General features: G+C 36.8%; 1 protein-coding gene across 5 annotated transcripts in view; it reads left to right on the forward strand.

Annotated features, from left to right (window-relative positions):
• The window catches only part of TTN (titin), a 266,895-nt gene that overhangs the window by 99,195 nt on the left and 141,809 nt on the right, over positions 1–25,891 (forward strand). For 2 of the 5 annotated variants that reach the window (XM_040643349.1, XM_040643355.1), the window contains 42 exons: positions 274–457; positions 657–746; positions 843–1,110; positions 1,223–1,483; positions 3,559–3,768; positions 3,977–4,054; positions 4,156–4,182; positions 4,616–4,675; positions 4,968–5,051; positions 6,644–6,709; positions 7,710–7,757; positions 8,647–9,051; positions 9,487–9,546; positions 9,978–10,055; positions 10,218–10,295; positions 10,926–11,012; positions 11,245–11,325; positions 12,359–12,442; positions 12,833–12,916; positions 14,948–15,052; positions 15,280–15,360; positions 15,499–15,602; positions 15,760–15,826; positions 16,091–16,192; positions 16,597–16,710; positions 18,558–18,638; positions 18,831–18,908; positions 19,126–19,203; positions 19,358–19,441; positions 19,752–19,835; positions 20,073–20,156; positions 20,886–20,966; positions 21,269–21,481; positions 22,765–22,842; positions 23,054–23,128; positions 23,337–23,429; positions 24,178–24,255; positions 24,453–24,531; positions 24,598–24,680; positions 24,895–24,978; positions 25,157–25,234; positions 25,709–25,792. The exons of the other annotated variants lie outside the window; for them this stretch is intronic. In XM_040643349.1, the coding sequence (XP_040499283.1) occupies positions 274–457; positions 657–746; positions 843–1,110; positions 1,223–1,483; positions 3,559–3,768; positions 3,977–4,054; positions 4,156–4,182; positions 4,616–4,675; positions 4,968–5,051; positions 6,644–6,709; positions 7,710–7,757; positions 8,647–9,051; positions 9,487–9,546; positions 9,978–10,055; positions 10,218–10,295; positions 10,926–11,012; positions 11,245–11,325; positions 12,359–12,442; positions 12,833–12,916; positions 14,948–15,052; positions 15,280–15,360; positions 15,499–15,602; positions 15,760–15,826; positions 16,091–16,192; positions 16,597–16,710; positions 18,558–18,638; positions 18,831–18,908; positions 19,126–19,203; positions 19,358–19,441; positions 19,752–19,835; positions 20,073–20,156; positions 20,886–20,966; positions 21,269–21,481; positions 22,765–22,842; positions 23,054–23,128; positions 23,337–23,429; positions 24,178–24,255; positions 24,453–24,531; positions 24,598–24,680; positions 24,895–24,978; positions 25,157–25,234; positions 25,709–25,792 (4,421 nt within the window). The remainder of the gene's footprint in view (positions 1–273; positions 458–656; positions 747–842; positions 1,111–1,222; positions 1,484–3,558; positions 3,769–3,976; positions 4,055–4,155; positions 4,183–4,615; positions 4,676–4,967; positions 5,052–6,643; positions 6,710–7,709; positions 7,758–8,646; positions 9,052–9,486; positions 9,547–9,977; positions 10,056–10,217; positions 10,296–10,925; positions 11,013–11,244; positions 11,326–12,358; positions 12,443–12,832; positions 12,917–14,947; positions 15,053–15,279; positions 15,361–15,498; positions 15,603–15,759; positions 15,827–16,090; positions 16,193–16,596; positions 16,711–18,557; positions 18,639–18,830; positions 18,909–19,125; positions 19,204–19,357; positions 19,442–19,751; positions 19,836–20,072; positions 20,157–20,885; positions 20,967–21,268; positions 21,482–22,764; positions 22,843–23,053; positions 23,129–23,336; positions 23,430–24,177; positions 24,256–24,452; positions 24,532–24,597; positions 24,681–24,894; positions 24,979–25,156; positions 25,235–25,708; positions 25,793–25,891) is intronic. 5 annotated transcript variants of the gene reach the window in all.

A 25,891-nucleotide genomic window follows, 5' to 3' on the forward strand; every position in this document is an offset into this window, starting at 1 on the left:
AATTTACAAATATATATATTCCTTCTTAAATTCCTTGATAAAATGTTTGTACTTAATTACAATGGTCCAATCTTAATCTACTTCATCACCAAGCCCACATTTTTTTTTATTGTTGACATGGAAAAACTAATATTTCTTGAACAAAGGACACAGCTCTATGCCTTTGTGAGGGGGAAAAGAAACCTTATTGGTATTTATAATTCTTAAATGAAAATAGGCAATTCAAAATAAGTAGAAGACAGGTGATTTACATTTATTTCTGATTTCATTTAGGACTCCAATTTTAAAGAAAGGAGCTGGAGAAGAAGAGGAAATCGATATCATGGAACTTCTCAAAAATGTTGATCCTAAAGAATATGAAAAATATGCCCGCATGTATGGAATCACTGACTTCCGAGGTCTTCTTCAAGCATTCGAACTGCTAAAGCAAAGTCAAGAAGAAGAGACACACAGATTGGTATGATCTTTTGTGTATCGCATCATCTTAAAAATTTACATTTGAAACATCAAATATATATCCTTTGAATTTCCAGAACCCTACAGCTGTTTGAGATCATTTAATGTAACCTAGGCCAATCATGGAAGCCGAATATAATCATGCATCCTCTAATTCAATTTTTTTCCCATATGTAATACTTCTACTTTTTCCTCCTCAGGAAATTGAGGAAATTGAGAAGTCAGAGAAGGATGAAAAGGAGTTTGAGGAACTTGTATCATTTATCCAGCAAAGGCTGTCACAGACAGAGGTAAAGTGAATCATGAGGATAATACAGTGAACAGACTGTTATTGGGAATTACAAGGGAAGTAGTGACTAATGTGTGTGAATTCTTTATTCTCCTAGCCTGTCACTCTGATCAAGGACATTGAGAATCAGACAGTTTTGAAAGATGATGATGCTGTGTTTGAAATTGACATTAAGATTAATTATCCAGAAATCAAGCTTTCATGGTACAAAGGGACTGAAAAACTGGAACCCAGTGATAAATTTGAAATAAGTATCGATGGTGATCGACATACACTCAGAGTCAAGAACTGTCAACTTAAAGATCAGGGCAATTATAGATTGGTGTGTGGTCCACACATCGCTAGTGCTAAACTAACCGTAATTGGTAAGTAAAAAGCGTTTTATTAAAACAACAACAACACCTTGTGAGGTTCATTTACCATTGAGCCCATCTGCGTGGGATAGTAAACAAAAGGTTTTGTGTGTCATACCTGCAGAGCCCGCTTGGGAACGGCATCTTCAGGACGTTACTTTGAAAGAAGGCCAGACTTGCACCATGACATGCCAATTTTCCGTGCCAAACGTAAAATCTGAATGGTTCAGAAATGGCAGAATCCTTAAGCCCCAAGGTAGACATAAGACAGAAGTGGAACACAAAGTCCATAAGCTGACCATCGCAGACGTTCGGGCAGAAGACCAGGGGCAGTACACCTGCAAATATGAAGACCTTGAAACTTCTGCAGAGCTCAGAATTGAAGGTGGGCGAACGGCCACAGCTGGGGTTATAGGTGCACAGGTCAACGGCAAACATGGTGCAGGACCCCTCCCGCGGACGCCCTGCCATTCATTACGCAGATTCCAAAGTGTTTGTGTGTTCTCCTTTCCCAGCACACAGCGTTCACTCACATCTCAAGATGTACACAAAATCAAAAGGGAAATATTCACACAAGCGCCAGTTCTTTTGCATGCTTCTTTTTGACCAAAGGCAGATTTCAATCTAAACAAGGCCATGACTAACAGTTATTTAAATTCCATAATTCTGCTAAATTCAATCATTCTTTATAATTTTACTGAATTCCATATTTCGCACATTTATGATTCTCATCCTAAGACAGAGATCTTGGAAATGACCAGATTTCATAGCTATAGCAAAAAGATCTTGGCTATATCTAATAGATCTAAAAAAAAAATCTATTTTGTTTATAGAAATCAATTTGAATCTACTTGTCTGAAACTTACTAGATAAAATTAACATATGTCATGTGTGATTAGCAGCTGTTTTTTGAAAATAATTATTTCATGCAAGGATTATATTCCAACCTTCTAAATCTCTGTAATAAAGGGAAACCTCAAGATTTAGAAGCAATAATATTTATTTCCTAATCCTTTGATCATATGCACTGGCTGAGGACACCCTTGGACTGTACTGAGCAGCATTTTAGCTATAAAAATAGCATCTACTTCGAGTGGGTGCCCATTTACAGTTGTTGAAATACAACTATATGACTTATTTCCACAAACATTTCAACTTCTCTGACTTGCTTTAAGTGGATATCAATGCCTGGCTGTATTTTAAGGTTCAAAAATTTTTAGTAGGTTTCCATATAAAGGATCCAGTTGAAACCACTTCTCATTTTTTAAATAATTGCAATCTTATATGATCCTTCAAAAAAAAAAAAGGCTCACCAGAGTACTTATGATGTCTGAGATGTTCTTGGTACTGTTATACATTGAATTCCAGACTTCCAGATAGAATCTTGCAGAAGGACCCTCTACCACAGCCCATTCTCCTACTAAATACCCTTGCCATTCATTCCTGGGAGGGCGGGGCCCTTTGTGCATGGCCACATGGGCTCACAAAGCGGGTTTCAGAACTCTTAAAAATGAGCCATCTGTAATTTAGATCAGACTTCCTCTTGAGTTTAAAATTATTTCTTGAGGAAAGTTATAACATAGTAGATATTACTCAGCCATCAGAAAGAATGATTTCTCAACATTTGCAGCAACATGGACAGGACTGGAGGAGATAATGCTAAGTGAAATAAGTCAAGCAGAGAAAAATAATTATCATATGGTTTCTCTCATCTATGGAACATAAGAAGTAGGAAGATCGGTAGGAGAAGAAAGGGAAGAAGAAAGGAGGGGGTAAACAGAAGGGGGAATGAACCATGAGAGACTATGGACTCTGGGAAACAAACTGAGGGCGTCAGAGGGGAGGCGGGTGGGGGAATGGGATAGGCTGGTGATGGGTATTAAGGAGGGCACATATTGCATGGTGCACTGGGTGTTATACGCAAACAATGAATCATGGAACATTGCATCAAAAACTAGGGGTGTAGTGTATGGTAACTAACATAATATAATAAAAAATATTATTAAAAAAATAAAAAGCTTTGCAGAGATAAGAGAGAAAGATGAAAAAGAAAAGAAAAAAGAAAAAGAAAAAAACAATCCTAGGTCCTGAACAGCAAAATTCTTTTACAGAGGAATTTCAAAGGGGAATAAGTTCCCAAAGTAAAGTTATGTTCCCTTTAAAGTTTAATTTGACTTTTGGGTCGTAAGCCCCTTTGACTATTGCCTTTGTGCAAATATTTTAAGGACTCCCAGGGATTTCTTTAATCTTTCCTACATAGGTCCTGAAGAAACACACTCAAGTGTTGGGATAATTTCTTGTTACTGATGCAAAAAAGAACACTTTCTTTTTGTTTTATATATTCAGCCTTTGTTATTTTTCCAATTGGATACATGGGTGGCGGCTTTAAGTACCTGAGGGGAAAGCACAGAATTTCTTCTCGACACAAACTAACTTTGAATCTTCTTGGTACTTTAACAGCTGAACCAATTCAGTTTACCAAGCGCATACAGAACATTGTGGTGAGCGAGCATCAGTCGGCCACCTTCGAATGCGAAGTGTCCTTTGATGATGCCATTGTAACGTGGTACAAAGGGCCAACAGAACTGACCGAGAGCCAGAAGTACAACTTCAGGAATGATGGTCGCTGCCATTATATGACCATCCACAATGTGACCCCGGATGATGAAGGTAATTTAGTTGACAGCAGCCCCGTGAATATATAATGTAAATCTTGTCTGTTTTATATATTTCTACCCTAGCTTACACTTACACTCTGTAATTCTATATAGAATACTTTTTCTAGGAAAGAGAATGGTAAATAAATCCATACTGATTTAAGTAAAGAAGTGTTATTTACAAACATAACAGACAACAAGCGTTTGGTGATTCTTCTTAGGTGTCTATTCAGTAATTGCTCGACTGGAACCGAGAGGTGAAGCAAGAAGCACAGCGGAGCTGTACTTAACAACGAAAGGTCAGAAAACAGCCTGTTTAAGCCACATTGCAATTCCTGAAACAAGCAATCCCTCCCAGACGACTCTAAACACAAAAATGTCATTTTTTTTTCTTTTGCAGAAATCAAGCTTGAGATGAAGCCTCCTGGTAAGTTAAAAAAAAAAAAAAAAGAACACTAGCACTTGCTCAAATATATTCAATAGAAAATAGAATTTTGTAAATGATAGAAGCCAAATCGAAACGTCTAAAATTATTATTTAGGTTTTTCAGTAAGATATTATTTGGTAAAATAATTTTCAGGAAATAATATAAATGTTAGGCTTTGTGAGCTTAGGAAATTAGAGATCATAAGGTCTCATTCAGCTGATATCTAGGATCATGACAAAATTGTGTGGCCATAGAACAGCAACAGTTTTCACAGGGAATGAACATGCCTATGCGGTTCCACGCAAAAGAACCCTAATATCGCTGTGTCTGTGTATGAGATTCTGCTGCTTGAAACGCCTGGCAGTCACATCTTCGTTGTCTCATATCTGTGGTTTCGGTCCCTCTGTGCTTACCATTAATTGTTCCTTTCCAGATATTCCTGACTCCAGAGTTCCAATCCCAACCATGCCTATCAGAGCAGTACCTCCGGAAGGTAAGACCCAGCACAACGCCTGGGCTTGCAGCAACAGGATTCTGTACCCCTAGGAAATTAGCCATGCCAAACCAGAGCAGAGAGAGCACATCCTTGCATGTCATACTCTTCACGTGTAATTACAAATCAAAGCAAGAGAGTAGTAACAATTATATGTGCTATTTTTACTTGCTCTGGTTGATGAACTGGTACTATAACACATTTGATTTCTGAAAGGAATGTGTAAGACTTTTCACTGTACTTCACACAAAATAAGAAACCAAACCATGATCATGGCATTTCTTTTCTTCAGAAATCCCTCCTATGGTTGTTCCTCCTATTCCTCTGTTGCTACCATCACCTGAAGAAAAGAAACCACCAGCGAAACGCATTGAAGGTATTTTATGTTATCCACCTAAATGTCAAAATACATAGTCAACCATCGCAGACCTGGAAAATGTGGTCTAATGCAACATGTGGGCCCTCTAGTGGCCAACAAGTTGAATTGCCTTTCAAAATGTAAATGATTTGCTCTAACTGAATGTATAAGACGTGATTAAAACTCTGAAAATCATCAGACAAACCAAATGCAATTCTTAATATTAAAATATTTTATCTTAATGTAATCACTGAAACATTAATGGCAAGTCGATTTCACGTTTCATATTTTATATATTTTAACTATATGTAACTATATATATAACAATAAAATAATGGGATTAACTTCTAGTGAAGATTCTGGAAATAAAACATACTAGTTTATGGTCATGTTGCAAGTTACAGTGTTTTTTTCTCAATTACAATGTTAACACCTTTTTAAAATTTGCTATTTTGTTACAAAAATGTGATTTAGAATATCTTTGATGTATTTGATTTTTTTCTTATCTAAGGAATGAGTGCACCAATAAGGAGCTCTTGAATGTGTCAAGGAATTTCCCTTTTCAAATATTTCAGTAGACGAATTAGACTATTTGTCCCCCAAGCCGCTCAACTAAATCAGTCAACAGACTACCTGGGACTTTCTAGGGTCCTGGGTCATTGAGAATTGCTGTCAGAATTCCCCTTGCTTCAGGAAAAAATTCTGCATATCAAAGTCAGATTTCTCCATAGTCATATTTTTCCGTAGCAGTTTCCAGGGTTTGGCCTGCTAGCACTCCAATATCTGCTACCACTGATGTCAAGAGCTTGAGCTAGTTTTCAGACGGTCTCTGGGAAAATTAAGTGAAGAAACAAACAAAAAAACCTTCCAGTTTTGTGACTAATACATCTCAATAACAAATAAAAGCATTTTTGTAATTTATATGAACAGCTAAATATATTTCATCTACTTTTAATAGCAGAGAGGAACAAGAATCAAAAATCATAAATTTCCATTTGTATTTGTTGTCAGGAATAATAATTTACCTTAATGAATGATTTAGTCTTTGAGCGCTACGGTCAACATGGCTGAGTTCGACTACCCACTGGGAAACTTGGGAAATTAAATCATATTTTAAAAATTAAAAAGTGTTATTTATTCATGAATATTCAGAGCCATAATTCAAGTTATAAGTAGGAGCTATGATCAAGGTATAATGTCAGCAACAACAAAGAAAATTTCCACAATATCATAGATAGGATTTTTAATCTTACTAATTCACTTGTTATTCTTCATCCTGATAAATTTAAAATGTTCTTATCTAAGTGAAACAAAGTGGAAAAGCACACCTTTTCTATTTATGGTATCAATTAGGTTCACGTTCTGTGTGTTTTAAAACTGTAGGCAGGCATAAAATCAGTGAAGGTGTAGAATGACCCTACACACTCTATCTCCATCCAAAAAGCATGTTCTGCATTCTAGTGCAAGACCTTTCTGAAACAGGTGTCTTGCAATAGTGTTGCAAGAGTCTCATTACCATCAAAACATATGAAAAAATAAAGTATTTCAGTAAAACCTCTTTGTTTCATGAAAGCATTTCACCTGTTTACATCTGACATCTTATTTTTTAGTGACCAAAAAAGCTGTGAAGAAAGATACCAAAAAAGTTGTCGCGAAGCCCAAAGAAGAACCTAAAGGTATCATCATTAATTAATGAAAATTGAGTCTTACTGCTTTTCTCCCATTTAACAATTTTAAACCCCAAATAGTGGAGGGTGGAGGAAGGTAAGAGTTTGAATTCCCAAAATGGAGGCTCTCCTTCCACTCACTCTCACCCTAGAACTCAGCCCTTGCTTTCCCTTTGTCAGCTTTCTACTCTTTCTTTTTTTTTTTCTCTCCCCATCCTCCTGTGCCTGTGTCTGCCCATGGCACACAGCGGTAACACCAGAGAGCTCTCGTTATCTCTGGAGGGCACGCCCACCCGTCCCACAGCTGCTCTTGATCCAGTCCTACCGATAGACAGCCAAGGACTGATGCTAATTTCCAGTGGCTGCTCCAGCCCAACTCAGAACCCTTCCTGGCTCACCTGAGCTGTCAGTCCCTGCAGAAAAACAAAACGCTTTTTGAAGGAAGATCAGTTCAATTACTCCCATTTTTTTTTTTTTTTACAATATCCTAGAAGAGTTTTAAGAGGAAGACTAGATCACCAAATTTAAGCAAATAGTTTTACCTGTTTAAGATCAGAGTAAGGAAGCCCTCCTGAAAGGAGAAGGATCCAGGAGCACAAGGCACCACTCCTAGAGACGTTTTTCTGAGAGGGCATTTGCGAAACATTATGGCAGATGAGGGCGCTCATAAAACACGGGTATTTCCTCAACTTTACAGCTAACCATTGAAAAAATGAAACATACATTATTTGTTAGCATTAGACTTATTGTATAGTCTCTTCATGCTTCATGTTAATTGAAATTGTTTTAAATCAGAATCAAAGTTCAGCCTTTCTGAGCATATGCTGGTAGCATATATGGTAACCTCATAACAATGCTGACGAGCTAAATTTGGAAATTATAAAGGCGTTTGGTTTATTAGCAGTAGTCACAGATTGTACAAATAACTAACAAAGGTGCTCAGGATTAGTAAACATTAAACAATGCATAATGTAAAAATAAACGTGTATTCTATTGTTTAAAATCCCAGAGGTTGACAAGAAGCCCCTGCGTCCTACTGCCTTGATTCCAGCAAAAGGTAAATGGAAAGATATTATTAAATATTTTTTTGTATCTCTGAGATTTGCATCTCTGTTTTGGATTCTTATTTTTAAATAGAAGGCTTCTAGCTGATTGTAAAGTTATGGTATCTCCTCTGCCGTGTTACAGTTAGCACTAGAAATGACGACGTCATATTGCTCCAGTCCCCGGAAGGGAAATGCAGGCCAGCTTATGCAGCCTCAGTGCTGTGGACACAGAGACAGCAGTGGCGAGGGGAGAAAAGGGAGGCATCATCCTTATTGTTTCAGTTGTAGCTAACACAGGTTCTAAGGATCATGTAAACAATGTTAGCCTTAATTTTTTTTAAAAAGTTGTTATTATAAAAGCAACTAATTGATTTGGTTACATAATTTTAAGTATTATCTTTATTAAACTGATTATAGAGTCATATTCAACTATCAAAAGTATAGCTTTAAAATTAGAAATGTTTCTTTGAAAGAATTGGAAACTTAAATAGAGGTTAACATTACATGTAAATTCCATTAAATGATCAAATGTTAAAATATCCCGTGAGACACCAGGGTCTTTATAAACTGTAGTTCCCGTGGAACAATGGAAGATGTGTCCATTGGATATTTACTGAATACCATTCTGTTCACCCTGGAAAAAATCCTCAAATGGAGAGTGAGTGCATCTCGATACTCTTCATCGTGTTCCATAGCCAACAAAAATGTGAATGGAACCAATACCCAGAAAATGTAACAAATTATTGAAGTTATACTGAGACCTGAGATACTGATATTGTTCCACAACATAGACTTTGGTTTATGAAGTAATGGCATGAATGTAATTAATATGCTAATATTGTCTATTTATTTATTTATTTATTTATTTATTTATTTATTTATTTATTTATTTATTTTCAGCTCCTGAAATTGTTGATGTATCCTCCAAAGCTGAAGAAGTAAAAATAACAACCATAACCAGAAAGAAAGAGGTTCACAAAGAACAAGAAGCTGTGTATGAGAAGAAGCGCGCTGTCTACGAGGAGAAGAAACTTTTCATCGAGTCTCTGGAAGAACCTTATGACGAACTGGAAGTGGAACCGTACACGGAACCGTATGAGGAACCTTACTATGAAGAACCAGACGAAGACTATGAGGAGGCCAAGGTAGAAGCGAAGAGGGAAGTTCACGAGGAATGGGAGGAAGACTTCGAGGAAGGCCAGGAGTACTACGAAAGGGAGGAAGGTTATGACGAAGGGGAGGAAGACTGGGAGGAAACTTACCAAGAGAGAGAAGTGGTCCAAGTGCAAAAGGAGGTTTATGAAGGTGTGTATCGACTGGGTGTCTTCTCTTCTCTTTTCCTCAGTGGGTGATGTCTTCAGGGCTACTAACCTGAGCTGGATAGATAGGAAAGCAGTGAAATGACCATTTCCATCTTTTAAGGTTAGGCCTTTTTAGAAACTTACTCTTGAAGTTTCTTCAAGTCACTTTCAGGCTTTGACATTGTGAAGTCGAATCATGGAGTCCCATCCCGGAATTCCCAGTGCGGTCTTCTAATGCACAAATTCAGGGTTTGCTTCCACTCCCTCTGTGTCTCTGCTGCATCCTGCTTCAAAGTCCAGCGCCAGGGATCACGTTAGCCATAAAGATCCCAGACACCATACTTTCCCCAAATATATATCCTTATTTCCTTTGCAGTTTATATGATCTACTAGAACTTACTTATTTAAGCATACTTTCTTATTCCTGTTTTTATTAAAGAAGCGCACGAGAGGAAAATCCCAGCAAAAGTCCCTGAAAAGAAAGCACCGCCTCCAAAAGGTATGTAATCGGAATTATTGAACTAGATCAGAACATCCACATCATTATCATGGCTTGTTTGGCAAAGATGTATAAGTCACCAGTCCAATCCAATAGGCACAACTTCTTCTCTAAGCTTTATTGTATCAATGAATTTTTTCCCAAGAATATCTAATTTACTTAATGCAAAAATTGAAAAGATGATAAAAAGATGGTTATGATAAATATTTTTTAAAAGAACCAAAATATTTGCGGTACAGAAATTTGTACTTAAAGTTCAGAGTACCAAACTTGTCTCTTTCTTAAAGATTATATATATATGTATATATGCATGTATACATATATATTTATATATAAATATACGTAGATACATAGGGGGATAGATACACAGGTAGAAAGAGAATTTGGATAGAAATTCTAAAAATACTGCAATTTCTTTAAAATGCTTGCAGTTGTAAAGAAGCCAGTAGTTGAAAAAATTGAAAAGACTTCTCGAAGAGTGGAGGAACAGAAAGTTCAAGTCACCAAAGGTATTACGATTTAAAACATTTCTAATACCACGTACACACGTCATCTGTTTACTGCTGTATATTCCCATGTTAGTTATATGATCATCGAAACTAAGATATTTTTAAATTTTGGGCAAAGCAATATTCTTCACAATACAAATATATTTGTACATATTTTTTAAGTACCTGAAGTTTCAAAGAAGATTGTTCCACAAAAACCTTCTCGGACTCCTGTGCAGGAAGAAGTTATTGAAGTGAAAGGTATACATCTTTGTCTTGCCAGCTACAAGTTTTAAACATCTCTATTTATGTCTATGTATATGTGTACATATATTACTAAACAATTCACAAATTTGAAACTACCAAAATACATTCTTCTCCAGTATATATCTTATGTTGAGTTGCACATATGTATAATTATATGTATAATTTAAGGAAATAATAACATTCCCTTTGTTTCTGGTTCTGCTCTAAAATTACAGGTTTTTTTTTAATTTAAGGAAGGTTTTGTTTAATAAATAGTCTTCTAACTTCACTATGCAAGGCATTCCATTGCAGATAATATTCCCTATCCTCTCGTTTATATGCATAAACCCTAATGGATTTGGAAAAGCACTACATTTACGTGTGAAGAAGTTGTGTCTATTTGGTTCCCATTTAATAATGTTTGATAAAGGCTGCATGGATCGTTTGTCCCTATATATCAAAACATGGTTTGTATTCTTGTCAATACTGAATTTATTCTCAAGCTACTCATACTAACCCACTCATTCTGTGTCTAAAGACTTACACGTAATGTATATTACACATGTGCAAACATACACATATGTATTTGATCAGGTATCTTGTCCTAGAAAAAGAAATACTAAAAGTGAAATACTCTCTTTAAAGTACCAGCTGTGCATACAAAGAAGATGGTTATTTCAGAAGAAAAGATGTTCTTTGCTTCTCACGCAGAGGAGGAGGTGTCAGTCACAGGTATAAGGCACATTTGAATTTGGGGGCTCGGAAGGGCTTTAGATGAATTTTTATCCGTCTTCTTCATACCTAATTTGTGATTATGAAGGCATCTCTGTCTCCTTGTAGCTCTCTGTCGTCTTTTCATTGCACACTTGTCTCTGTTTTAATTTGTATTTCAATATTCTTTGTGAATTATAATTACCACCCATAATAATGGCATACCAGTAATTAAAATGTACGTTTTTTAAAGTCCCCGAGGTACAGAAGAAAACTGTTACCGAAGAGAAAATTCACGTTGCTGTTTCCAAAAAGATTGAGCCTCCACCTGAAGGTATTAGTGATTCCTTCTAAGTTTAAAATCTTTTAGAATTTTCATAGGTAAGCCTTTGGATATGTTAATATTGCAGAATGGATTTGGTCACACAGTCAGCAGACCTACAACCACTAGGTACAATGGACATTCCAGGGGAGGTGGGAAGGCCATGAGGAGCTCATAGGAGAGGGGAATGAAAATGAATGGAGGCTCTGGCCCGGGCTTAGGGACCTTACAATCTGGTGACCAGCTATTTGGAAATAGAAATGTGATGTCCTGGAGCCAGGTCGGGCCAGCTCAGCAGAGCTGATGGTGAAGTTTGCAGGAATTTTGCTAGCCGGTGTTCAACACCTCCATGTTAAAAGGTGAACTACATAAACTCACAATTAAACAAATTATATTAAAATCTGTGATAATAGTCAAAACTCCTTACTTCCACTTTTTCCGCGTGTTATTATTCTCTCTGATTCCGAGGTGGTTTCCATCGATTGTGCCTGCGCGGTGGAAGTACTAGATTGCAGTGGGCTACTGCGCGCCATTCCCGACTCCACCGCCATGGTGTCTCTCTCGTGTGCCAGGGTGGCAGTATTTACACCACCACAGAAATTGGAAATTGGCAGCTGCTACAAATCAGGGCTCCCCTCCCCCACACGCCCCACCCAAATTGTTAAATATTTAGGATACAAAAAATATTTAAGATAATCTAATACAATTGTTATAATGCAGTTGCTTTATAAATGTGGTTTCTAAACCGGTGTCTGAGGCCCTGGCACCTCTAAGGAAGGGCGGCCCCTACCTGTTCCTAGCAAAGTGGAGACTCCTGCAGTTGAAGGTCAAGAATAACCACAACGCTTTCTAATTAGCCTCCGCCTCTTCCCCCCCCGCCCCCCCGGGGTCCGTTGCCTCTTGCGTCTAACGTGGAGTTTCCTTGCATTCATTTGGCGTAAAAGAGACATGTCTACTCTTTATTTTAATTCTGACCTGCAACAGCATATGCCTTGTTGTAAAAACACGCGATTTCTCAAAAATGGCACTTTTTTTTTTTTTTAAGTCCCTGAACTACCTAAGAAACCAGTCCCAGAAGAAGTGGTTGCTGTTCCCATTCCTAAAAAGGTGGAACCCCCACCAGCCAAAGGTAGAATAATATTTTTGAAATAAATTTCTCAAGTGTCTGTCCTTTTGTATCTTTTTCTTTGGGATCTGTGTATTAACAGAACAGCATCTGTAAACGATTTGTAACGTTTTCTGTGTATGTTGATCTCATTAGCTGTGGTAACATGTTATACAAGTATCAGTAACTTCAGACCATACTAAGGGCGTGTTCGTTTCATGGAATGTAGGTCACGTCTCTATGGTATTGATTTATTTTGCATACATTTCTACTTGCATACATGCAAGTAGAGCATGTTTAATGACTGCCTAAATTCTTACACTCTTACTGAGGATTTATGCTTTAGTGGAATCTTAAATGTCTTACGGGGAAACTAGAATTCTCAACATTGTTTCAACGATGTTATCTTTAAAGTTCCTGAAGTTCCCAAGAAACCTGTACCAGAGGAGAAAAAGCCTGTTCCTGTTCCCAAAAAGGAACCACCTGCTCCCCCAAAAGGTACCCAGAACTGATCAGGGGGCAACCATTTGCCCCAAGTGCCAGTCTTTTGCTTTATATGGTCTTCTTATGTGTACCATGCTGTCTTATTATTTTGTATCTTTTAGATGCGCCTGATGTTTTCATTTGTTGGTCACCTTCCAAGGCTGTAACTCTTGACTTACATTATTTATGACACTGAACATTCCAAAGACACCACCAGAAAGTGGTCTTAAAAGAAGTAACTATGTCAAACTGCTGTCTTAAATTTTTGCTATCTTTCTTCTGTTAAGGAAGAAATCTTTGTGAAACTCATTTTCTACAGGCACGTTTCTAGGAACACTCTTTTACCCCTCATCTATGTGATTTTTCTTAATAAAAAACACTTCCATAGCTTATGATGAGTTACAAAAAGTCACGACTGGAAAGCGTTTGACAGAACTGAATGTTAACGAGATGAAGTTGTATACCGTGCTGCTGGTGACCGCCACTCTTCTGAAAAGTCAATAGCGACAAGTCTAGAAGAGTTGGAAACATTGATTTTTGACATTTACTTTGACCCTGTTTCCTGACATTAACTGAATGTCAGTATTTGCCATAAGCGTTGCAATTATCTCATTAACTAGTCAGAGGAAATTTCATATACATATGTTTGGATTCAATTGCTAATCCTTTATTTTGGTTTTTGAATTTGGTTTGTTTCTTTTCGGGGGGGAGGGGGTTGGTGATGTAAAAGACACAGCTTTATGGATGCAACAAAGCTACAAACTGCATACCTCTGTGGTCTGTTACAGAGAGATTCAATAAGAATTCGGTATCTTCCAATTTAGGAAAACCACGCTTACTGAAATCATACTTTTTAAATAGTGTTCCCATTTTCCCTGACTTCCCATTTTCCATTTTCTTCCCAAACCAAATCTGTTTCTATCTTTCTCAAACTCTTGACTCTTTCAGAATTCTGGGTCTTATTTTAAAAAAATGATTCCTGATTATCTAATCATTAAAATATGGTTATGTGAAAATAAGATACATTAAAAGGTCACATTACTAAAACCAGTACTAATACCAAAAGCCACTGTTCATTCCGGAGGGAGACACAGAGGCATGTCTCACTTACCATTAAAAACAAATATACATAGTAACATATATATATATATATATATATACACACACACACACACATACATATGCATAAACACCCATGTATAGATAATATATACAGACATAAATGTATATATCTGCATAATTACATCAGGATATTACAGATGCAAGCATAAGAAGTGCAGGAGTTCACAAAAACTGCTATCTTATTTAAAATGGAAACAATTATTGCCAGCAACGCATGCTGTTAAAATACACCTGTCAGTTAAAAATTCCACATCATCAACACTTAGAATAGATAAACTAAGCCATTGTAAACCTTTTTGGGTCAGAGATCCTGTTGTAAACCATGGAGCCTCTTAGAGAAAAGCATATATGCATATACTCACAAAATTTCGTACACAGAGCTACCCAAAGTCATTGACACATGGGTATCAGATTGAGAACGAGTGTTTCCTAAGTTTTAAACACACTACAGTTGCACCAAAAACAAAATCAGAAGAGAAATGGAAAAGAAATGGTGTCCTATAGATAAAATTATTCTAAATATGTCTTAGTCTAAGATAGTCTTAGATAAATCCATTGTTATTATGGATTCCATTTATTAACACAAAACCTACCAAGACTTTGCTATATTCTATACCTATACTCTGTATTGTTTGTGTAGATGCTAATTTGTTTTTATCAAAAGCATACCAATTTATAATGAATTTTGTACATATCTTTTTGTGTATATGACTCAGTTTAATTGCTTGAATGCCTTTATAACATTACTTGTGACATTTATTACATTGTGATCTTTTTACTATTATAGTTTAATTTTCTGCATTATTTTGTCAATGTATAGAAACTCTATGACATTAATGAACTACTAAAGATTGGTGTATGTGTCTATGTCCATTCATAAAAGTGGTATATATTGAACTAATGTTCTGTTTTAAAAACTTTAAGTCCCAGAGGTGCCAAAGAAACCTGTTCGTGAAGAAAAGATACCTGTTCCTGAAGAAAAGATACCCGTTCCTGTTGCAAAGAAAAAGGAAGTCCCGCCAGCTAAAGGTATAGTACCTTGCTTAGTAAAGGAGCCCTATTTTTATGTCTTGAGTACAAAACACTTTTGTGTTTAATTATCTGTTGAGTTAGTTTAATTCAAAACAAGTGTTTTATGGTGTGAGTAATAATTCAATGAAAGTGTCTGTCTACCTGCCTACTTTCTTACAAAATAGCTGTAAATTAGCTGCTTTGGAAAATACAAAGTCATTTCTAAAAATTAATGTCTTTTGAAGTTCCTGAAGTACAGAAGAAGGTTGTCACAGAAGAAAAAATAACCATTGTTACTCAAAGAGAGGAATCACCACCACCGGCAGGTACTTAATTGCATCTTCATAAATAACCTTGTCTTTCCTTCAAGCTTCTTTAATTGCATGCCTTCTCTAATGGGCATTCTGTGTTGCTCATTTATTTTGCCTTTCTGAGAATCTTAAAATCAAATGCTATTCTTTAAGTGCCAGAAATACCAAAGAAGAAAGTTCCTGAAGAAAAAAGACCTGTTCCTCAAAAAGAGGAAGAAGTTCCACCACCAAAAGGTATTGTCTCTCTTTCCAAGACCGTCTTTGTATAACCTCACGTAAGAAGGCAGATGAGGGTTTTGTTAGTTTTGTGATATGAATACATTGGGGGTGTACATCTGTGTTTGGGGTTGGGCTTCAGTGAGATAACTCTGAAGATCTGAAAGTGCATGTTTCTAAATGCCAGTTCTACGTAAGAAACCCGTCCCTGAAGAGAAAGTTCCTGTCCCGGTTCCTGTGGCTAAGAAAGCTCCTCCTCCCCGAGGTAGGATTTGTCTCAGATCTCTTATGAAAATCTTGTTGCCTGTGAGTTCTTGCTTAGTTCTATCTGGTGTCTTCTTGTATGTCCCTCCGTCTTTCTTCTGATGGAATTGGTATGTGTGTGTATCCTCGTGATGTTTGTTGCGTAACTCGTTTTCCCATTTTATTAGTGAGAGTGGAGTACCGTGCATGTCTTCCCCAAACTCTTAGGGAAAGAGGATTGTTAAGATTCTTGATTTTTACACTTCAACTTAATGCTTTTTTAAAGCTGAAGTTTCTAAGAAAACCGTGGTAGAAGAAAAAAGATTCGCTGCTGAAGAAAGACTGTCTGTTGCAGTTCCTCAAACAGTGGAAGTCATGCGACACGAAGGTATATAATCAGATGTGAGGGGAGAAATGGGTGTGTGTGTTACCTCAAACTCTTTCTTTCCGGATGTGACTCTTTGCCTTAGAAGTTGTCCTTCTCAGTGTCTACTTGCCGTAGCTTTCTGAGACTGAGTCTTTTGTGTCTGCAGTGGTCTTAAATCATTTCAAGACAGTGAAAGGGGTGTTGAAAATGTGATAATTGTCAACATGGCCACACTTGGATGTCACTTGAATATTCTTCTCAGTCTTGGGCTGTACTGTCCCCTTATCTTAAATCAGCTCTCTCTTCCATGTAATGAGGAAGCACTACTCAGCAGTTTGCAAGAACCACCATCCAACTGTAGGGAACACATGGCTGTTACCAGTATTTTCAGGAGGCTGAATTTAAATTACATATTATCTTTTAAATATCCACAGAGGAGGAGTGGAGTTATTCAGAAGAAGAGGAAAGAGTATCCGTTTCAGTTTATAGAGAAGAGGAAAGAGAAGAGGAGGAAGAAGTGAAGGTTACAGAGTATGAAGGTAAACAATTCCAATGAGTTCGAGATGCTCTGGAATCTTGATGAGCTCTTTTCTTTCACAGATTGTTGATCAGATTAATGAAAGTGGACACAAATTCCTTGAACAGCCAAGGGCCTCATTAGATGTATATTTTGATCAAAACACAAGATTCAGGAACATTCCTTAGAGTAAAAATCCAATGTACTGCTTGTCTATCCTCTCTTACTTGGCTATATGGGGCGGAAGGAGGTCTCATATTTACAGGTAATTAATGGTGCAGGTATCTCCATCTATATTTATCCTTTCAGTAGACCGGACTTGGTTTCAGCAGGGTGGGCCGGCATAAATGTCGCCTGGTAGTCTAATGCCTAAAACATGGGGAACATAGAGCAGTGTTGACAGCACAAGTCACTAATGTGTCCTGACTCACAGTTTTTAAGTGAATAAGAAATTGTATTACCTTATTACATTCCAGAAGTCAAGGTCATGTTTGAGAGTGAAGCACTGAACACACGGGTCTTTCTTATATTTCATGTATGGAGAAAACAATTATGTAATATCTTCGATTGAATTAGCTTCTTGTTTAGACATCCCTATACCTGTAATACTAGTTCTCTATAGTTTCTTAAGGCTTGAATAATGAGCTTTATTTCAGTCCTTTGCAGTGAATTAAGATATCACTAGGTTTACTGCTAAAGTCCAGCACTCTGGCTAAAGCAATATATCTGAAAGAACTTTCCTAAGAAAGTTCTAATGTAGCTGTGCTTCAAAGAAAAATCAGTAAGTTCTATAACAAATTAACTCTCTTCCTAAAAAAAAAGATGAATGGAATTCTATATGTAGATGCCCTTGAGTGCATTTCTGACTAATAAAAGGTGCCCCACTTCTTGTCTACGTGAAGAAAATCCCATGTAAAATCCCAATGTTCAGTCTTAATGGAATGGCTTGGATCAGGGCAGGATGGGACATGACTCCCAAGAGGAAGCCCACTGGTTCTGTTGTGCTTCCTGGGAAAGGCCAAGGTTTTGGGCATAAGTCAGGAATCTGATAGATTGAAGAGGGCCCTAACATTTCTAGACATATTTGGGAAACCAAACGTAACATGTACACAAAGAAAGTTCTCATTGCATGAATCTGATTTCAATTTTTGACAGTATGCATTATAAATCTCTTTCAGTATTATAGCTAAAAGGAGAGACATTCTATGATACTGTGTTTTCATTAAGTCTAGATCTACGGAAAAGATGGGTAGCCTGTTAAGTTTACTTCTAGTGTAAAGAGATGTGTCTACAACTAGATCTTCCTATTCTGTAACTTTATACGAATAGGCTCGAAAACCATATAAAGACACCTGCCTCTTCTACCATACTTGCCCCCACAAAACTAGGGGGAAAAGCTTGTTTCCAAGTCCCAAACCAGTAGGTTTTTCACATGTAATACAGGTCTTTTCTTTTTTACCATCCAATTTATGTTTCCTCAAGTGTGTGTTCCTGCCCTGAAGCCTTCAAATCTAGAGTGCTCTGTTATTTTTCGAAACTTATCTTCAAATGCTTGTGTTCTTATTAATTTAGCCACTAGGGTTGTTTTTATGTCTTGTACTTGTCCTGTTCTTCCTGTGAATACAAGCATTATTATCTTTATGATACACTTGAAAATCAAATTACTGAAACTTATTTCCCAAATTCTTTATTAAGGCATACGGTTTGATTAAAATGCACTTCGGGGGGGGGTTGTTAAATGGGAACAGTCGGGGATTTGGCAAGTGTTAAACTTTTTATTATTTTAATTACTCCTCGAAGTAATAAATCACAGCTGAAATTAAACATGAAAAACACTACAACTTTTCTTTAAAATTGATGTCTTTAAAGTGATGGAAGAGCCTGAGGAATACGTTGTGGAAGAAAAGGTGCACTTTATCTCTAAGAGAGTGGAAGCCGAGCCAGCAGAAGGTATACCAACCCTTAAACTGATTTCAGCCTATGTGTGTTTGGCTTGTCCCGTCCTTTATCTTCTCTTGCCGTCAGTCTATCACTTGTATTGAATATATTGATAACTATCGTGTCTAAGTAAACAGATTGCTTACATTTTTATTGAAAAGAAATCTGGGTATTTCTACAAGTGCGTTTTATCATCTTTTCAAGTGGTGGAGAAGCATGAGAAGAAGGTTGTACTGAAACCGAAAATTCCTGCTAAAATCGAGGAGCCCCCACCAGCGAAAGGTACAGTTCTCTCTCAAAGAAATATGATACCCTTTGTCCTAATGGCTGTATCAATGCCTTCCGTTTGCGTGCTGCCTGTGTTTTGTCAGCACCGATGTATAGACATTTATGCCGAATCGAGTCCTTAATGTGTGTGTGTACGTATGATCTTCTCGCAAGTTGAATTCTAAGCCCCAAATGTCACTTCTTCTGTATTCTTCCCCTAATCTTTATCAAGTTCCTGGAGTACCAAAGAAACCTGTGCCGGAAAAGAAAGTCCCTGCTGCAGTCCCCAAAGTGGAAAAGGTGCCACCAGGTATCCTGGGCTTTACTTTATTCTTGAGCAATGTCTTTTTCATCTTAAATTGGTCCATTCTTCAAGTTTTTACAACATTATCAAGAAAAGTAGTGCCTGTGTTTAACGTTTTTTCATCTTATGTGCTTGACCGTGTTGCTTGATATCTTTTAAGTGCCGGAAGAGCCAAAGAAGCCAGTTCCAGAAAAAAGGGTTCCTCCAAAAGTGGCTAAGAAAGAAGAACCTCCCCCCACCAAAGGTAAATGAAAGCCTCCGGCACGAAAACCTGAAACATGTCTTGTCTTTCATCCTCTCACTGCTGTCCTTGGGTCACACTTTTTTCATGGAGGTTATTGGTGTATGTTGGAGGCTATGGTGTATTATTGCCTTATCTATGGGGGGAGTATTACTTGTTGTGAAGTTTGTGTGTATGTTGTGAATTGCCGTAGTCTAAAATCACAGGACTTTCTGGCCAATACCCAAATAAATAAATAAATAAATAAATAAATATTTAAAAAAAAATCTACTTTAAGTAACTTACCTCCCTAATCCTAAAATTATCTTTCAAGTGACTGAGAGGCACATGCAAATTACTCAAGAAGAAGAAGTTCATGTTGCTGTAACTAAAAAAGAGGAGCCTCCAAGAGCAAGAGGTACATGTGACCTTTCAATACACGGACTATTGTACTTACCTTATTCTCTTGACCAAATGCACTGGTTATGGGTGTTTGTTGTTGTTGTTTTCGTTGCTATAGTTGTTTGTTTTTTTTTTTTTTCGTGTTTGAAATAATGAAAATGTCAAGTCTTTTATGTCTGAGTTACTATTATATGACCGCCTTTCATGGTCTGAATGAGGGTAGCAGTTCTTAAAGTGAAATCTGTCTTTAAAGTGCCCGAGGAACCCAAGAGAGCTGTTCCAGAAGAAAAAATTCCAAAACTCAAACCTAGGAGAGAGGAGGAACCACCAGCAAAAGGTATACTAACTTTTTCAAAAATCAAAATAAGCATGTGGGTATTGAAACTAATCTAGTGGAATTGGGATCTTTAGAGAAAATAATTTAAATACATTACAAGATAAGTAATGTACACATGGTCTTTCATATTACTTCAAAGCTCAACTTCAGATACCAGAAAGCACTCTCTTCTTTCTTTTCCACAAAAGTGTGAAGCTCCCCCAAATGTCTACTTTCCTTTAAAATGTACTTGTCTTCTAATACGTTATTGTCTGTATACTAAACTCATCTTCCCAAAGGATTGTTTTGTGTGGCAATCTTTGATAATATTTAAAACTTTTTAAATCCTGAGTTTTCTACATTATGCCAGTGGAGCTTCTTGAAAATACTTTAGAATTCAGATGAAGACACTATTTATGGGACTCAGGTTTCTGTCCAATGCTTATTTGATAGTCACTGTTGCTACTGTCTGGTTGTCTTTTTGAACTCTCTTATAAATACTACTTGATCTTCCAAAAAAGTTATTTAATATCTTTGAAGCATTAAGCAGGTTAGCAAAAAGTATTCTTCTGTATATTAGACCATGTTTATTTCCAGGTCTGTTGCTTTGTCTTGCCATGTAAATGAGAAATGTGAATGACGGGCATGGTGATGGTTGTCGTTGTCTGTGGATTGTTCGTACACAGTATCTCTTAACATGTCTGTATTCGAGATCTCATAATTCACTTTTAACAATTACTCTTTTTAAAGTCACTGAACTCAGAAAAAGAGCTGTTAAAGAAGAAAAGATATCCATTGAAGTTCCAAAAAGAGAAGCTCCTCCCGTGAAAGGTATATTGTGCTTTCAATAAGTATTAAACTGAAGCATGAAACTACACAGCTCTTTGCCTGCTACTTTTTAATTTGACTCCCACCCTTTATTGGCTTATTGTTGAGTAAAGGCAGGAAATCTAACATTTGAAATCATATATAGTAAATGTACACTCTGTAATACCTTGACCGGGAAAAGCATTCAGGTTCTCCCATAACCAGTGCATGAATCCATCACATAAGAATGAAATCAAAGTGCACTGTCACTATCACCCCTAAATGAGCTTCAAGTAAAATGCTGCCTGTTCTCAATATTATTCTAGAAGTCACCGTAACTGCAGAGAAAGCATGGTCTTACACCCGGGAAGAAGAAATTGTTTCAGTAGAGCGGGAAGAGGAATATGATGAATATGAAGAATATGATTATAAAGAACTTGAGTATGAACCAACAGAAGAATATGACCAGTATGAAGAATACGAGGAACGTGAATTTGAACATTATGGAGAGTATAAAGAGCACGAAGAATATGTCACAGGTATGAGCAAAACTGCAAACCTGACATCACCTTAAATATATGCAGATTCCATTAGAGCAGGATAAAAAGTTGGATACCAAAGAAATTTGCAAAGAACTTTATTTGACAAATTTAGAATTTTTTTTCTTAGATAACTTCTAGAAAAAAAGGCTCTGTGAATCTTAAGGTTACTATTAGACTTTAGTTCTGGGTATCTATTTCCTCCCTCATTTTTGCTTAGACACAAAATAGCAAATGTCCCAAAGTTCCTTTCTCAGAAGGGTTACAAGTTTATCTGCAAGTGCCCAGGATCATTCCGATACATGGAATGTCTGAACATCTGTTATTCTAAAGTTTGTTACTGCCAAGCATGATAGAAAAATACACTCCCTCAGGGTTCCCACCATTAAAACTTGACAAAGACTGCTTCCAAAGTAAAGATAGAGAAGAAGGCTAACAGAAGCAGTTATGTTATATCTAATGATCATCAGATTTGTAGGTGTATAATTTTGGCTCCACACAATTCATTTATTTTACTCAATAAGTTCTAGAATTTTGAAATGAAGCAATATCATTTCACTTACCGAATTTCTGATGTTTCATAGCTTCACTTTGAAAACATTCTATGAACTTGTACAGATAGCATTAAAAACCAATATTATGTACAAGGAATAGCATGGAGGACCATAGGGGGAGGGAGAGAAAACTGAATGGGAAGAAATCAGAGAGGGAGACAAACCAAGAGAGACTCTGGACTCCAGGAAACAAACTGAGGGTTATAGAAGGGAGGGCCTGGGGAGATGGGGTAACCAGGTGATGGGTATTAAGGAGGGCACGTGTTGTGATGAGCACTGGGTATTTTATATAACTAATGAATCATTGAACAGTACATCAAAAACTATGATGAACTATATACTGGCTCATTGAACACAATAATAATTAAAAAGACAAAAAACTGATGATGTATTATATGTTGGCTAATTGAACATAATAAAATAATAAATAAATAAAACCCAATATTATATAGAAAGAAGTTTTAACCATGATTTTTTCTACCTGAGGTGAAATGAGACTATTAGTATGTAGGAGAGAGTTACAATGACCTAATTGAAACAAAAAGCCAGGAGGACAGGGCACTGTCAGCTTGTTCAGGGCTTTTAGACCTTATTCTACATGGACCTGTGATTCTCACTCACCCCTAGAGGCTATGGCTACACGGTAGATAAAGGATATATAAAGAAATAGCATTTTTTATTTATATTCCAAAATCTAACATTAAATACACTGTATGTACTTTTTTAAAGAACCCAAGAAGCCTCTCCCAGTAAAGCCTGTCCAAGAAGAACCAGTTCCCACCAAGCCAAAGGCCCCACCAGCTAAAGGTAGAGTGAGCAAAACATGATCAGTTCTGAGAGACCCATTTTACCTGCATGTCTGTCGTACTATAAGCTAACATGCTGAAGTGGCAGCACACAAACTGTGTGTTTGTTTGGGGGTGTTGTGTTGTACATCGTATTTCTTAACTTTTTGTTCTCGCTCCTCTTGAGAAATCTGGTTCAGGTTTTTAAATCTGTTACTGTCGATATTTTAAAGTGCTGAAGAAACCAGTCCCTGAAGAAAAAGTCCCAGTGCCCATTCCCAAGAAACTCAAACCTCCACCACCCAAAGGTACATTGCAGAGTGATAACTCCGAGAAACATCTTTGTTACTCAAGTTCTATGAACATGTCTTTCTACCTGTCTCCTGGTTTTTGTTTTTACTGAATGTATTGTGGTCCTGATTCTTAATACTTCACAGTTTTTTCTGTGTGTATTTTTATGTGCATGGTGTTTGTGTGGTTGGTTTTAATGCTCTTCAATAATTAATATCTTTAAAGTGCCTGAAGAATCAAAGAAAGTTGTTGAGGAAAAAATACACATTTCAATTACCAAACGTGAGAAAGAGCAGATTGCTGAGCCAGCTGTTAAAGGTATAATCATTTCTTTCCAAAATCGTGGTCTTTTATAATGTCTCTTTTAAAATTAAAGTGGCTATGTTTGCTTTGTTTCGTTGTTAAGTATGTCTTTGAAGTTAGTCATTAGGATTTATTGGACAAAAAAGTGTGTCAACCTAGGATAAGAAAGTAATGCTACCTTTAAAAGAAAGTTATTTTGAGATGTATCCATAGCCTATTACACAACAGCTGCGGCTACAATATATATAAAATAGAATGCTTGGATTTAAAATCAGTGACCATTTGGCACATTTCTGACTTATCTAAATTCGTGTAATGATATAACAATGTTGACCACAGTTCAACAACTGTTTATTCTAAAGTTATTTTAAAGGTACAAAAAAAAAATCTAACTCAGTGGCTAGTCATTTTTTTTTCTAACTATAAAGTAACTTCTCTGCACTTTCAGAAAGTATACTTATCCAGAAGGAAATTTAGCTTTTCAGTAAAGGATCTTTCCTACAAGCAGAGATACGTAACACTAAACATCATTTCACATTTGGGCTCTGCTACTTCAAACTTATTTGTGTATTTTTGTATATTTTTATCCCAGGGAGGTTCAGAATCATTTTCATGGAACATCTGAGTTTCTTATAAATGAACAGTTGTATATCTATCACATGAGAGTCACTTGCAAAATTATTCTGTTTAAAGTATGACAAAGCAGGTATTGCCTGGGCGGCCTGTTTCTGACAATAAAATATCCTTCTACTTAAATTTCAAGAGCCCATCAAGCCCAAGAGAGTTGTCACAGAAGAAAAAGTACTTGTTCCTAAAAAAGAAGTAACAGCACCTGTTAGAGGTACCTAATACTACTCTTTTTTAATGTGTTGTTTGTCTTCTTTGCTGTAAAATTCATGTTCAGTTCTATGTGTGATGTTCTTCTCTGGGAAAGATAAAGCCTGTTCTTTCTTCTGTTACAAATGACTGTGCTCCTAATGTGTCTTAATTTCATTGAGTCATTGGTAAGTGTCAAACCTAAAGATAATCTCTTTCAAGTGGCAGAAGTACTAAAAAGACAAGAACAAGAAGAGATTGTCTTTGAAGAGGAAGTTGTAACCCACGTAGAGAAATATTTTGAAGAAGAAGAAGAAGAAAAAGAAGAATACATTCATGAAGAAGAGGAACTTGTAACTGAAGAAGAAAAAGAAGAAGAAGAAGAATACATTCATGAAGAAGAGGAACTTGTAACTGAAGAAGAAGTTGTACCAGTGATACCAGTCAAAGGTAGATTATATCTCCTACCAAGAGATACGTAGCAGCATCTTTAGAGCCTGGGTGTCTAATTTGGTCAGATTCTGGGGTTTATTAGCACCAATGACCAATTCTGCTTATTTTAGAAACAGACACTTTTGATGCTGAAGTATGATTTCTGCCATTGCCTTTCACATTTTATATCTTGTATGCAACATTTCTAAAATTCTTAATAATATCTTTAAAGTGCCCGAAATACCCAAGAAACCTGTACCAGAAGAGAAGAAACCTGTTCCTGTTCCCAAAAAGAAGGAAGCCCCACCAGCAAAAGGTATAACCACCATTCATAACGTGGGCTTATAGAAGCCTTAATCTGCGTAGAAATCATTAGCTGTCTTCTGAGTTCACAACCTTGTGTGTGTTGCTCTCTGTTGTTAGAGATGTTAATTGTGCTTTATACAGATGTGTTACTAGTAGTTAGAACTTACCAATAAACAATATCTTTAAAGTGCCTGAGGTTCCTAAGAAGCCAGAGGAGAAAGTTCCTGTGCCCATTCCTAAAAAAGAGAAGCCTCCACCAGCTAAAGGTACATCTCTTTATAATCCATCAGTGAGATAATGTGATAAGTTACTCATGTAGAATTTGACGAGCCACATCACTTCCTTCCCTGTGACACTATTAACAAGACAGGGACCACCCAACTGGTTATAGGAACCGTTTACCGTGTATTCATCTCTGAATTTTGCCATCGAAGCATGCTGATGCTTAGTGCTTGGCCCTTCCTCTTTAGTGGAAAGTTCTTAAAGTACATTCTTATTATAATATCAAAATGGACAAAATCACCATTTACCAGGCATTGTATGTTGTCTTTATCACCAGTCTATGTTTTCTCAGTGTTCTTTATTTACATTTTTGTGCATCTCCTGGCCTTTGTTTTGTGGCTAATATTCTTATCAATCTTAAAGTAAAATTGTATGATGCTTCAATAAAATCCTAAAATTGCTGGATTCTTATCTATGGGTGAAAGATTTGACACTAATGCTACTTGATGTCTTTAAAGTTCCTGAAGTGCCCAAGAAACCTGTACCAGAGGAGAAAGTGCCAGTACCGGTTCCTAAAAAGGTGGAAGCTCCACCTGCCAAAGGTACATGAACTCGCAAAAACTTTTTTACTCCACATTTGCATATAAGTAAAAATTAACTGCTTCAATTCCGTGCTCTTTGGGGCTGCAACTCTTTAATAT

Source organism: Ursus maritimus, unplaced genomic scaffold, assembly GCF_017311325.1.
Source record: "Ursus maritimus isolate PB19 unplaced genomic scaffold, ASM1731132v1 scaffold_1, whole genome shotgun sequence".
NCBI lineage: Eukaryota > Metazoa > Chordata > Mammalia > Carnivora > Ursidae > Ursus > Ursus maritimus.